The sequence below is a fragment of the Diadema antillarum genome, unplaced genomic scaffold, assembly GCF_040938485.1.
Source record: "Diadema antillarum isolate AM-2024a unplaced genomic scaffold, OU_Dant_1.0 scf00000115, whole genome shotgun sequence".
Classification (NCBI taxonomy): domain Eukaryota; kingdom Metazoa; phylum Echinodermata; class Echinoidea; order Diadematoida; family Diadematidae; genus Diadema; species Diadema antillarum.
The window spans coordinates 33,779-47,057 of record NW_027271004.1 but is presented as its reverse complement, the minus strand read 5'-3'; the positions used below and the strand labels follow the sequence as shown (position 1 = coordinate 47,057).

The following is a 13,279-nucleotide window of genomic DNA, read 5'->3' as shown; positions in this document are numbered from 1 at the left end:
TTCTGCTGTTTCTATAATGAAATTTTGAAATTATACAAGAAAACTGCAGGTTCCAATGACTTTGTTATAATGGGAATTGCCTGTATCCCATAGTCTAACCATCATGGTTTTAGATGCCATCTTGGGAGTATACTAAAGTCTCAAGACAAAAGTTGAGGCATAGTTCATTGCTACTGGCTATGCTAAGCAGGTTGCCGCTGTGTGCTGGTCAGTTGTCAATACATTGACTCTCTTTCTAGGGAGGGAGTTTCATGAGGCAGCTAGTTTGTTGCAGGTGATTTGCTGAAGACAGGTGGCTGCTATAGACCGGTTTGCTTGTATACAGATTCCGTATGACTCATGCATTAACACAGGTACACTGTTTGCGCATGTCATTGGCCCAAAAAATCCTCTTCTGCCCCCAACATTTTTTTGTTTTGTAGAAAATAAAGTAAACATTTGATTAAAGTTGATTCATGAGATATTTATCTTGGCATATAGTAATCATTTTTTGCAGTCAATCTGTCAAATACTTGATTTGCACTCTCTTACTACATATTGTGTGAGAATACCCTTTTTCACTTGTTTAAAATTGTCTTGATTTTGTTTGGGCCTAGATCGCGCTGCCACAATCAGTTTCACTTTGGAATGAATGCAACATTATTACCCTGGCGACACACATGTACGGCCCTAACACACCGCTGATTTTGATGTGTCTGCCGCCTGCATTCCATCTGATGAAATATGCCTGATTGAGCTAGACTGAGCATCTATTACGATGCAGATGAAATGCAGTATAATCTCCTCGGGGGAAATGTAATGGTGTAATTCCTGTTTGAATAGGTGCCTGTATGTAATATCTTAGTGCTGTCGATGGTTAGAATACACAAAGCAACGGATGCGTGCATGCAGATATACATGCATCACCAGGCTGATGGCACATTAAAAAAAAAAAGGAGAAGAATGCACGTATATTCACAATAAGATATTGAATGACTATCGCTCAATATTGCATATTCAGTCAAAGACCATTACAAGCAATGTTTTTAGGAAATAGATTCATATCCCAATGTGTGTATTCCAGTCCAGCTTTCTGCAGATGGAACTGGAAATATGGTAGTATGGGTGCTAAAGTCATTTTTTTTTTGGTGCTAACCTCTTGTTACATTCCAGCCAATGTTTTCGATTGTTTTATTCTATCATAAAGGTGCTGAGGAAGGATCTGAATCAAGATGATGCACCTCTTGCATCCTTGAGGGTTCTGAGAATAAATGGCCACCAAAAATTGAAATTCCAATATAACTATCTATATGAATGGTGAATAAAATGAAAATAAATTGATGGTCTTACCATGTTGATTGATACACCTCCTTCATCCTTGAGAATTTTGAGATATTGAAGTTTGTTTTTTTTTGTTTTTTTTTAATGGCCATTTCGATGGCCATCTTAAAGGATATCTTGAATATCTCAAAACTCTCAAGGATGCAAAAGTTGCATCAATCAAATTCAGATTCAGCACCCTTATCATACAGCTGTAGGGTATAAACATAATTTTTTCCCATTTTTCATCATTTATAAGAGAATGCTTAAACTGGAATTTCAATTTTTGGTGGCCATTTTGGATATCTCAAAATCCTAAGGGACACATGTGCAAGAGTTGCCCCATCCAGATTCAGTATCAGCACCCTTGAAAAAACAGGGTAAAATCATCAAATCCTTTCAATTTTTAACCATCTATTTAAGGAAATAAGAATTTTGATATTTAGTTGTCATCTTGAATATCTCAAAATCTTCAAGGATGCAATCTGAGTTGCATCACCCATACTCAGATTCAGCACCCTCAAAATACAGTAAAAACCTTCATTTTTGTTTCCAATTGTTTCCATTGCTTCATAGGAAATATAGGAATTTCTGATTTCAATAGCTATTTTGGCAGCAATCTTGTGAATACCTCAAAACTCTCAAGGATGCAAGAGTTACGTCATCATCCAGGTTTGGATTTAGCACCCTCAAATAGGGAAAAAACCATCAAAATCCATTGGGAAGATGGTAAAACTAGGTCTACCCTATGGCACCCAGACTTTTGTGGGTATTTGCGAGAGTTGTTTAATATGTATTCTGCTACTCATTACAGTCAATCACACAGGACTGCTGTGGAAAACCCTGTGGGTGATGGTAGATGTTCGTATGGAAGGACGTTTGTTCTGCTGAAAAGCTTTACGAGCACAGTTTCATATCAATTGAACTCCACCTGAACACAGCAAGATTAATTCAGTGAGCACCGACAAAAGGCCCAGTCCAACAAATTCTTACTCCACCTGGGAGTGTAGTTGAAAGTTCAATATGCATGAAGCGATGAGCCAGCATTTCTGTTTTTATCATGTTTGCAGAGATTCAAACCACCTTTGGACTGTGCATTACAATTATTATAAACTCACATTGACTCAGTGAAAAGGGAAAGTTAAACTTGAAGGGGAAAAAAAGAGAAAAGTTGTAGGCCAATAATATGAGCTGTTTGTGTGACCTTAATTGAATAGTATTGACCTATACTGCTGGATCAATGTCGCCATGGTCTTTTGATATCAATAGTGCATCCCCTTCCAGCAAGCTTTCTTATTAGAGATACATACAGAGCAATGTTTCACATTGTACCATGTGCACACACACTGAAAACATTTAATGGTACAGAGTCACCACTTTGATTTAAGTTGGAAGAGGGAGAGACAGAAAAATCTATAGGAGTTTCTCATCTGGGATGGATTGTCAAACAGAATTTGCCAAGAGGAGTACCAAAACTACTCCGATAGTTCACATGATTAGACACGTTTTCCTTTTGCTCGTAGTTTAAGTCAAACAAACCAAACAGTGCCTTCCTCATGTGAACTTGCCCATCAAGAACTCTTCTGCAAATTCAATCATATTATTTTTTTTTTTGTTCACATCATGCATGGCAGAAGTAGTTTTTCTCATTCTTTGAAAATAACCTGTGCACTGCCACCCAAATACTAGTACATTGTTGTGTGTGATTGCAACTGCTTTTGTCAATATTTGAATGGACCCTGCACCGTGTTTGCGTTTTTAGCTGTTAGCTCTTTTTTGTTTCTTCTGTATAAAAGCTCACTGATATTTTGCTGATACCCAGTGCCACTCAAAGCCTCCAAGCTGGAAACATCGCACCACAGTCTCTTGACATACTTGGCAGGATTCTGGTAGAGACTGGTTATTGCTGCATTTTCGTTAGGAAATTCAGCACGTCTTTCCAATATCAATATTTCTGCCAGCAATGTCACCTCACTGGAGCATGTGTGTTGGGTTTTAAATATCTATTCTAGCAAAATCTTGCACCGATTTTGACAGAAGGGGAAGGGGACAACCTCTACCTTTTCTCGTCTTTGTTTCAGTTTTGCTCGTGTGTTTGCCAGTATTGTCGGAGAAATGTTGCCAGCAGGTAAGGATTAATATGAGTGTGAGCTTGTAGAGCCCAAGGGGCCCTGGGAAGTAGACAAAATATGTGCATGTTTTGTAGTGCATGGTTCAGCACTGGTTAAGTATCATATCTTGTGTGTGGGTTTTTTTTTCAGCAACGTACCACAAGAGATGGACATATGAAGGAAGTGATATAATACAGATTAACAATTTTTTTTTTTTAGAATGAAGGAAAGCTGTGAAAGGAAGTGAATTTCATGCAGAAAATATTAAGATAAAGTTAGAGGTGGGAATGTATATAGAATAATATCCAGAGTATTATCACATTTAATTGCTCTGCTTGGCATCATAACTGTTTTACTTTATTGTACAACTGCTTTTCAGTATTTCTCTTGTTGACAAGTCATTCTTTTCTTGTGTTTTGCACTGAACCAGGCCATGACACCGCTTTGTTGCCATTCTTACCATGCCAAGTGATCGGAGAATGCCATGCCCAATGTGCCACATCAGCAAGAAGCAGCGACAAGGCCTAATGGTGCTCTCTGTAGTCATTGTCATCTTTGCCGTGCTGTCGTGGTACTACGTCACGCAGCATGGCCGCATGGCTGTTCACCACCTGGGACCAGTCAGTTTCCACCCAGGTCCGCATCAGCCCAAGCTCTACATCACCCGGGGCAACGACATCATCTATGAGGCTGAGCTTGGTGTGCCACTGCCTGTCCGCGTCAACCCCCAGTCTTGCTCTGGTGTGGCAAGCAGTTCGGACTCCATCTGCATCAACTGGGTGGACACCGAGACGGACAGCATGGTGGACAAAGAACTTGCAATGGTCCAGATTGACCTGAAGCCCAAACGGGAGGAGGATCGGCTCCAGTGCATCACAGTGAACTGGACATCCCACCTGCTTGACTTTGAGCCGATGGACTGCATTGTGCTGGAGGATGCCCATTGGTATGGTGGAGCCAGCGTGTATAGCCAGCACTGGCCGATGGACGCTATGTCCATACGCATGCAACCTTATGTCAGCCGTGACATCCTCATCAAGAAGGACAGACGTGATGTCTGGGGATCTGTTCTCGAGAATTATTGGTTGTCTTCCATGGGCGTGGCAGTACACGTTGACGACGATGTCCCGCTACATGTGGGTTTCAATGAAGACGACTCTGAAAAACTCTGCCTCAAGTCCAAGTATCTGAACTCACCATACCAGAACACTGAGCTTCGCAACCCCCATCTTAGCTACACCATTTGTTTCCACGACGATGTGAAGGCAGTGCATCAGCATGTGTATAAAAAGTGGTTCTCCCAACCAACAGGGGCACCCGATGAGAGAATGATGAAGTCTCCCATCTGGTCCACATGGGCCAGATACAAAATAACAGTTGATCAGGAACAGGTCTTGCAGTATGCAAAAGAAATCCGGAGTCACAATATGACAAATAGTCAGATTGAGATAGATGACAAATACACCACATCATATGGCTCATACGACTTCAATGTGACCAAATTTCCTAATGCAAGTGAGATGATAAATACTCTGCATGACCAAGGTTTCAGGGTGACAGCATGGATCCATCCATTTACCAATCTAGATTCACCAAACCTAGAAGTCGGGATCAAGGGTGACTACTGGGTGCAGGATATCACCCACTCTGTTCCGGCTCTTGTCAAATGGTGGCAAGGGATAGGAGCCGTCTTGGATGTCACAGACAGCTCAGCACGGCAGTGGTACGTCAACAGCCTGGAGGGCATGCGGACTGCATATGGCATTGACTCGTTCAAATTTGATGCAGGCGAGGCAGACTACTTCCCGATCTCCTACAGTGTGGCGTCACAGGACTACCGGAACCCCAATGAATTCTGCACTCATTATGCCCCACTTGTCAGCGAGCTTGGCAGGATGATCGAGGTCCGATGCGGACACCAAACCCAAAGGCTCCCCATCTTTGTCCGCATGTTTGACAAGGAGTCCACGTGGGGCTACGACAATGGCCTGCAGACCATGATTCCATCTGCCCTGACCCAGGGCATCCTGGGATACCCCTTCATCCTGCCAGACATGATTGGTGGGAATGCCTATGCAGAGGACACCTTCACAACTGTGGACGAAGCCCTGCTCCCAGAAAGAGAGCTGTTCATCAGGTGGCTGGAGCTGACAGCGTATCTCCCAGCCATGCAGTTTTCAATTGCCCCATGGCAGTACGATGACAGCACTGCATCAGATGGTGTCTCCGTAGTCACAGTTGCTAAGAAGATGGTACGCATCCACGAAGAAGAGGTCTTCCCTCTAATCCAACGCTTTGCACTGGACGCTCTTTCAGAAGGTGAGTTTCTGACTGATACAGTGTCCTTTCTTCCTCTTTTTATAAAGTGATGCTAGACAGTCCCTCAATATGTTCAAGTATGTACCATGTATAAGATCAATAATCAGTTGAATCAAGAAATGGGAATTAAACTCACTTGTGACATTTCGCCAATTATGATTAGGTTTCTTCGGGCAAATGATGGTCCCATGGATGGAACAGCCTTTCTATAGTGTGAGATTGTGCAGAACTAGAGTGCACTGGACCTTGTCCAGCGTGCAAAAGAAGGCTTGGAATCCTGCGAACGGTCCGGTCCCACGTTTGTGATAATTGAAGCAGAGACCTCCTTTCTTGTTGAGTGTGAGGATCTCCACTCATTCCCAGATGGCTTCCTTAACGCCCCTTTCAAACCATTTGGATTCTCTATCCAGGATGATCGCCTCCTTGGTTTTGAAAGAGTGTTTGCTTGATTCCAAGCTGTCTTTCGCGCATTGGACAAGGTCCAGTGCACTCTATTTCTGCTCAGTCTCACACTGTTTAAGGGCTGCTCCATCAATAGGAGCGTCATTCGCCCGAAGAAGCCAATTGGGTCTAGTCCTGGTGGACTTCCTTGATTGTCCACTCTGATTTCCTGAAATTGTAGCTCAGAATATTAAACTTGTCACATTATAGTTTGTGTATCAACATGCTGGTGCCTCTCGGTTGTCTCCTTGTAAGGTACCCCTATCATCCGTCCCCTGTGGTGGCTGGACCCCCATGACAAGACGGCCCTGACCATCGACTCAGAGTTCCTCATCGGTGACGTTCTCCTGGTGGCACCAATCCTGAAGCCCCTAGCCCGCTTCCGTGACATCTACCTCCCCCGGGGAAATTGGACGGACCTCCTGAGGGGTGGCGAGGACTACTTGGGCGGGAATTGGCTGAGGGATTACCCCATAGGGCTGGACCAGATCGCTACATTCCGGCGCAGGCCCACGTGATGGTTTGCCAGAGACACACTGCTGCACCGCACTGTGTAAATTGCTGAATTTGCCAAAGGTCATTCTTATCGCTCCATTTACCGGAAACCAACTACAGGATTTGTGAATGGAGGAAATAGGAGGCAGCCTAATGGGTCAAATTGATCAGATTTAGTGCATGATTGAAGATATTCATTGACTCACCTGTAGGAAATATCCTAAAGATTGTAATGAAAGTAAGTTTGGTGTAGTTTCTTGGAAAATGATATATGTGCTGTGTGTTTATCCTAATGACATCTAATCAGATGCTATTGTTACCTCTTCACTTACAGAAGGTGTGTGTTTGCATGATGAGTGCACATTATCCCTGCATGGATCTGACACCATGCCTAGGAGAAAAGAGCAATTGCTTTCAAAACATGGCATGTCGAGGACCCGAAGTTTCAAAGGAAATGTTGTGAATTTGTTTTTTCCCACCATTAGCAGGCCATCATTTGATTGCAAAACCTGCAGCCACGTCATGACAAAATTAGATTTGGGGTCTTTGTCATATCACACCATTGTCGAAAATTTTGTGCGAATATAAAGTTTGTTTGTTTGTCCGTTTGTCGCTGTGTACATTCTCATGAAAGGATTTTACTCTTCACCCTGTTGGATCATTGGCAAAGTGTTTTAGTGCAAAATAACTGGCATTTCGATATTGATTAGAAGAGGGTTGAACTATTTTGAAGCAGCTTGCGCTGTATCTGTGTGGAATGACTTCTGAGGTGATGTCTTTTTTCCACCCTGCAAGACAGTACCAAAGTGTGATGTCATAGTCATTCATCGCCATGATGGAAACTGGTTCAGAACAACCTCACCTGGTCGGAGTGTTTACCAGTATGGACACATCCGGTTCCGACCCAGGCAAGAACAAGAGACTGTGACATCATTACTTTGGTACTTAATGGACAATAGGATTCCAACTTTTAAATCACGTAAGACACATAGTGACATGGATCACTTAGATTCTGGAGGTAGCGGTGGTTTTATAACCACAATATTGTCATAATCATGGAAAATGAATGACTGAACCTGGCGTAGTCTAATGATAACGTGAGGTAAGCATAAGCATTTATGGGTACAGTGTACCCGTTGCTCCAGGTAAGTCAGACTTTGCACATTCTTTTGAAAAGCAAGAAGAGGTTTTTGACATATTCTTATGCTGTGGCACCAAAGAGGACAAGAGGCAGTGTTATGTGTTGAAGTTTTTGCCGATGCGATGTAGTTTCAGCCCAGATTTTCTTCTCCATGCCATTTTAATATCACCAGAAGGGGGAAAAGACTAGGGAATGCAAGGAAACAGTCTGTCCTACTTTAAGGGGAACCAGAAGTTTCCAATGGTGTTACTGAATTATCCTTCTTACACTAGTTGGATGAGTAGCTACTGCAATGAACTGTTGAAGGTGTTTGCAGATAGAAAAGAAAAAAGAAAATAGTACATAGCTGTAAGGAAAGTCTTCTTTTCGATATTGCAATGAAAAGGAGTGATTTCTTGAATTTTGCAGTTCCACCGATTCTTGCATTACTTTCCAAGTGTTGAAGGGAAGAATTTATCATGTCGATTAAGTGTACGGTTGTAAGATACAAGTGATATATTGAACTGGAGGGATTCATGAGTTCACCGTCCAATGAACTCATTCACAGACCCTTGGTGATGCTTTTGAAAGATATGGGGGCAGATGTTTGACTGATATGTACATCTTTATCAAATACTATGACTTTTGAGAAAAATAGTAAATCTGCTCACTGAAGGAATGAATTAAAAAAATGTGAAAAAAAAAGTGATATGCTGAAGATTGGAGCAGGTCTTCATGGAAGCTGTTTCCAGAGGAACTGGAGCTGGAACCCGTTCCATGGTGGATGTGGTCAAAAGTGTTTCTCAAGAGTATTTCATTCTTTGAGTATTCACTGCTGCAGTTTGAGGGATCTCACAGGCCTATACACTCCCACATACCGTAGTCCGTCTACACCTGCTCTCATCACAGGAATGTTGGTGTGCGCTCTCTGATGCAATGCCAAAAGGATATTGGTGCACGTAAACAGCAGCCAGAGGAACTGCTGGAAGTGAACCCGTCGTAGCTTTGGTGTCAGACAGAAAATTGAGGTTGGCAAAGAGCAGGCATAATGTCATTGTGCAAATGGTACTGAACCTGAGTGACTACAAATTGTATTATGTGGTATTGCTGGCAGTGTGGAGCATTTTAGCAAGAATATGTTACGAACACATGGCAGTGTCCATGATGAATTTGCTATCAAGTTCTGTCTTTATTGCAGTTACAGTGTAGTTTGTAAAGGTTTGAGAAGAAGATAAAGAAAACTAAATTTAGGAGAGTGTATCATGCTGTTGCTCATTTAGATGCTGAGAAATAGTTCCTGAAATGGCACCAATCAGTTCTGCTGTGAGTTTACTGAACCATGCAGTTTTGTAACTCAACAAAAAAATTGGAAGACATGATCTTTGCCACACCCTTTTACCAGTCACACCCTGATTCCCATATTTTTTAGAAAAACAAGTGTTTTTTAAGTTTTTAATCATCTTTGGTTATTTTTTCTCATGTGGAAAGCATGATGTTGACCAAGAGTTCTGTTTAGTCATTCCTGTTTCTCACTGATAAGCTTACAACAACAAAAAAATGTTACCCTTGATTCTAAGGACTTTAAATTGTCTACAGGTGAATCACAGGTGTATCACATGAGTGTGATGTGTGGCGTGCTTGTATCATTATGACATCCTTGTCAAAGACTACTCCTTGAAGCTACACTTTATTGTCCAAAAGTTGGTCACTTTGATTTGAGTCAAAGTAGAATATGCCCAAGGGAGGCAAAAAAATATGCTAGTTTGCTATTTTGTTGATCAGCTACAATCATCTTGGTGTTTCTTTTGTTCTAAATATGTAATAGACATGGAAAAAGGAAGAAAAGTGTTAGTTTACATTTTTTTAAATGTATTTGACACAATTTGTTTGATAAGCCAATCATTGTCACTTCCTAACAACCGTATAACATGTTGGGGTCAGTGTGAATGCTAGATTTATGACATTATGCAAATGATTTTTAATGGTGACTGTAGCAAATATCGTCGGCTGAGAATGATAAGGGCGTTAAGTTGTCACTAAACCCATAGTGTTCGAGACAACTTAACGCCCTTCTCATTCTCAACAGACGATATGATACTGTATAGTGAATGAAGTAACTTTGTTTTTGAGATTTCATTTTTTTCTCTTTGAGTATCTGCATGACTCATAAAACATGCTTTGAGGTGTGATTACCTGTTCAATCTATAGCATTGTGATGAAAGTGATATTTTGTGAAGCCCTTGCAATTATTTGTAAAGACCAGATCCTCAGCCTGTATCACAGAAAGCCAACATCTTTTTTGCTTCTCAGTTTGATTTTCATGTAATTAGATAGGGCCTTTTGCGACCTCTGGTATGATGTCTATTATGTTTTTATGGAGGCAGTCATCAATGTATCATATGATTATTGTGCCAAATATAATATGCTCAGATTTGTTTGCATAAGATAGACAGTGAGAAAGCCAAATCAGAAATTGAAAAGTAGTAACGATTTCAGAAATTGAAAAGTGATAACAATTTACCAGTACCAGTAAGCCACAGTGCAGCTTAACTCTTGATGCTGAGTTTAGAGGATGCATTTTGTACACTTGTTTTTGCTGTTGTTGATTGTATTATCAGCTCTCAGATGTATTCTGAACATAAACATTCTCTATTGCTCTAAATGTACAAACTAGTCACTACCACACATGATTTTAACACACAAATGCTCTATCTTTCCTTTTCCCTGAAATAATATATCAAACTGAAACAAATTTGTTCCAGTAAAACTTGCCCTTTCACCATGTTTTCTTTAATTTTTGTTTCTGTAATCTACTAGCTGAAGGAAAGAGGACCTCTGAGTGAATTTGTGACTGCCTTAAATTCCAGATACAGCTGCATTCATTGTTAATTTTACATACAGTGTTGAAAGTACACTGAATTGAACTATAGAGGGTGCTATTCACATTTACTCCCTAGTTGTGTCAGAGCTGCTGTGGTAGTCTCTGTGGTGGTTACAAGTCTGCATTTAATTCATGGCAGTCATGGTGGATATCTAAACAGAGTTTCTAGTCGATATGCTTAGACCATTTGGGGCTTTTGTCAATTATATACGTATGATTTATAAGTTGCTTTCTATGTGTGATTTTTATGCCTCTGCCACGAAGTGTCGCCAGATGCATTATTCTATTTTGCAATTGTGAAAATAATTTTAAAGTGCCACAATGATCATTTTTGCGATGCGCTACTATATTCCCATCTCCCACTGATATTATGTAATACATTTGCAATTGTCATTATGATATGTATGTTTCTTTATTCTAGTATAAAAATCATAATGCATAAAGAGTGCAATGAAATCTTTCCATATCAAGAGAGACTCCTAAAGATTGTTTAATGAAGTGACATTTTTTAGTGCATTAATTGGAAATTTTGGGTTTTTGTTGCTTATTGAAGAAAGAGTGCATAATTTTTGTAGTATGCGAATTTGCAATACATTTAGAAGACCGGTAAATTTACATGTCTTTTTGTTGTTGTTGTTGTGTTTTTTTTTTACCAGTTCAAACGACAAAGCCAATGGCATTTCTTTACCTAAGTCTGCTTTTGGTTAGTTCTAGATAGACATGCAGTGCATTCTGCAGTCAGTATTTGTCAGCACATTTTTGTTTTTAATTGAACCCACCTTAGCTTCATCTCAATGACAGTCAAGCAAGGGTGGATGATTTGATCTAAATATGACTTGGGGAAAAAATTGCAGATTAAGTCATTTTGTGGCCTCATAGACAGTATAGTGGATTGTTGACTGTTCTTTTAGAATGAGTCTTTAAAAATATGCATCATAGTTATGATTTGTTTGATTATTAATGATGTAAAGTCATGTGTTGTCCGCATTCTGTCCTTCACAGAAGTATGATTATGCACCTGACTGACTGTCTATGTGTGTGTATCTGCCATTTTTGTGTTCTTATGCACATATTTTTATTGACATTTCCACAGTTTGCTTGTAATCATTTGATGCTTCCCGTAATGAATAAATGGCCTTATGATTGTTCAGTGCTTATGAGTTGTATACATGTGTAATATGAATGTGAAGTCATGTGTAATAATCATTTCTCACCTCATAGAGGTAATTATGCTCCTGATTATTGTAGATATAGTGCTTGCTTGGAGTGAAATAGGCTGGATTTTCAAATAGTTTATCATGAGGTGCTGTTGTTTGTCAATTTCTTCTTTGATGCGCTCTTCATTGGCTGCCCACATACTCTTCAGCAAATACAAAACTAGTTTTGATTTTTGAGTGTCCATACATGTATCTAGATTCACCAAAGTGGGGTGGTGCCACTAGAGTTTGTTTGCTATTCTTGTAGCTCTCTTGTGCAAATACACTTTGTTATGATTTGCTTTCAAGTATGTGGCTGCGTAGAACTATGGCTGGCCTTCATTGGTGCCCATGCCTTGTTTTCTGAGGTCAAAGGTTGCATACCTGAAACACACACTATTCAGTTAGCAGGTAATATGATTTTCTTTTCGTTCTTTTTTATTGTATTGAATATGCCTTGGCCTTATAATCAAGGCAAGGGTCATCTATATTGAAATTATGTCATTGTTTTCCCTTGACTCTGACAGTGGAACTTGTCAGTTGTGGGTGTGTGTGTTTTGTTTTGTTTTCTGTTAGTATTTTGTGTGTGTTTTTACCATTTGCAACAAGCATTTATACTTGATGTGAGTAGCAAAGGGGGCAGCATTTGTGTGTGGGAGACTTCCAGGTTGATATGATAGCATGCAAATGATAACTAATGAGCATGTGTGGAGCAAAACCATTTTGTCGTTTGTGATGAGATCATCAATATTTTGTGTTATTCTGCAGTGTGTGTAAGCTGCTTCCTGTTCAGGGTTAGAGGTGGATCGGCTGCACTGATGTTCATTCCACAGTTTTCCTTATCAATACAACATATTTTTCTATTTTTAGTTTTGTTTGACCTAGATCAGTTTAGAGCACTTTGGTCTAGCTTTTTCCCCATTTAGTTGTTTTTTTTTTCTCTCTAGTACTTTTTACAATTACTGATAGGCTCCAAGACATCAGTCATGGGTAATACCTTGTCACCTTATTTCTCTCTCGTATCTCGTTTCTGTCTTTCTTGAATTTATCTACCCAGTAGGCCTCTGCCTTGTTTCTATCCTTCCCTTTTCTGTCTTTCTATATCTAACTTGTTTCTATCGATCTTGCTTTTATCTGTCTTGTTTGTATTTGTCTCATTTCTATTCATCTTGTTTCTCTCTATCTTGTTTCTATCTTCTTTCTATCTATCTAGTTTCTTTCTATCTAGTTTCTGTCTATCTTCTTTCTATCTATCTTGTTTCTCTCTCTTGTTTCTGTCTATCTTCTTTCTATCTATCTAGTTTCTATCTTGTTTCTGTCTATCTTCTTTCTATCTATCTAGTTTCTTTCTATCTTGTTTCTGTCTATCTTCTTTCTATCTATCTAGTTTCTTTCTATCTTGTTTCTGTCTATCTTC

At 40.1% G+C, this 13,279-nt stretch overlaps 1 protein-coding gene across 2 annotated transcripts in view; it reads left to right on the top strand.

Annotated features, from left to right (window-relative positions):
• The window catches only part of LOC139719846 (myogenesis-regulating glycosidase-like), a 45,173-nt gene extending 34,444 nt beyond the window's left edge, over window positions 1-10,729 (top strand). The window contains exons 1-3 of one of the 2 annotated variants that reach the window (XM_071631230.1): window positions 3,135-3,427; window positions 3,841-5,729; window positions 6,426-10,729. In XM_071631230.1, coding sequence (XP_071487331.1) covers window positions 3,872-5,729; window positions 6,426-6,688 — 2,121 coding nt within the window. In that variant the 5' untranslated portion in view covers window positions 3,135-3,427; window positions 3,841-3,871 and the 3' untranslated portion in view covers window positions 6,689-10,729. Of the gene's footprint in view, window positions 1-3,134; window positions 3,428-3,840; window positions 5,730-6,425 lie in introns of those variants that run through there. The other variant, XM_071631231.1, reaches the window with a different exon arrangement.
• The last annotated feature ends 2,550 nt before the right edge of the window (window positions 10,730-13,279 follow it).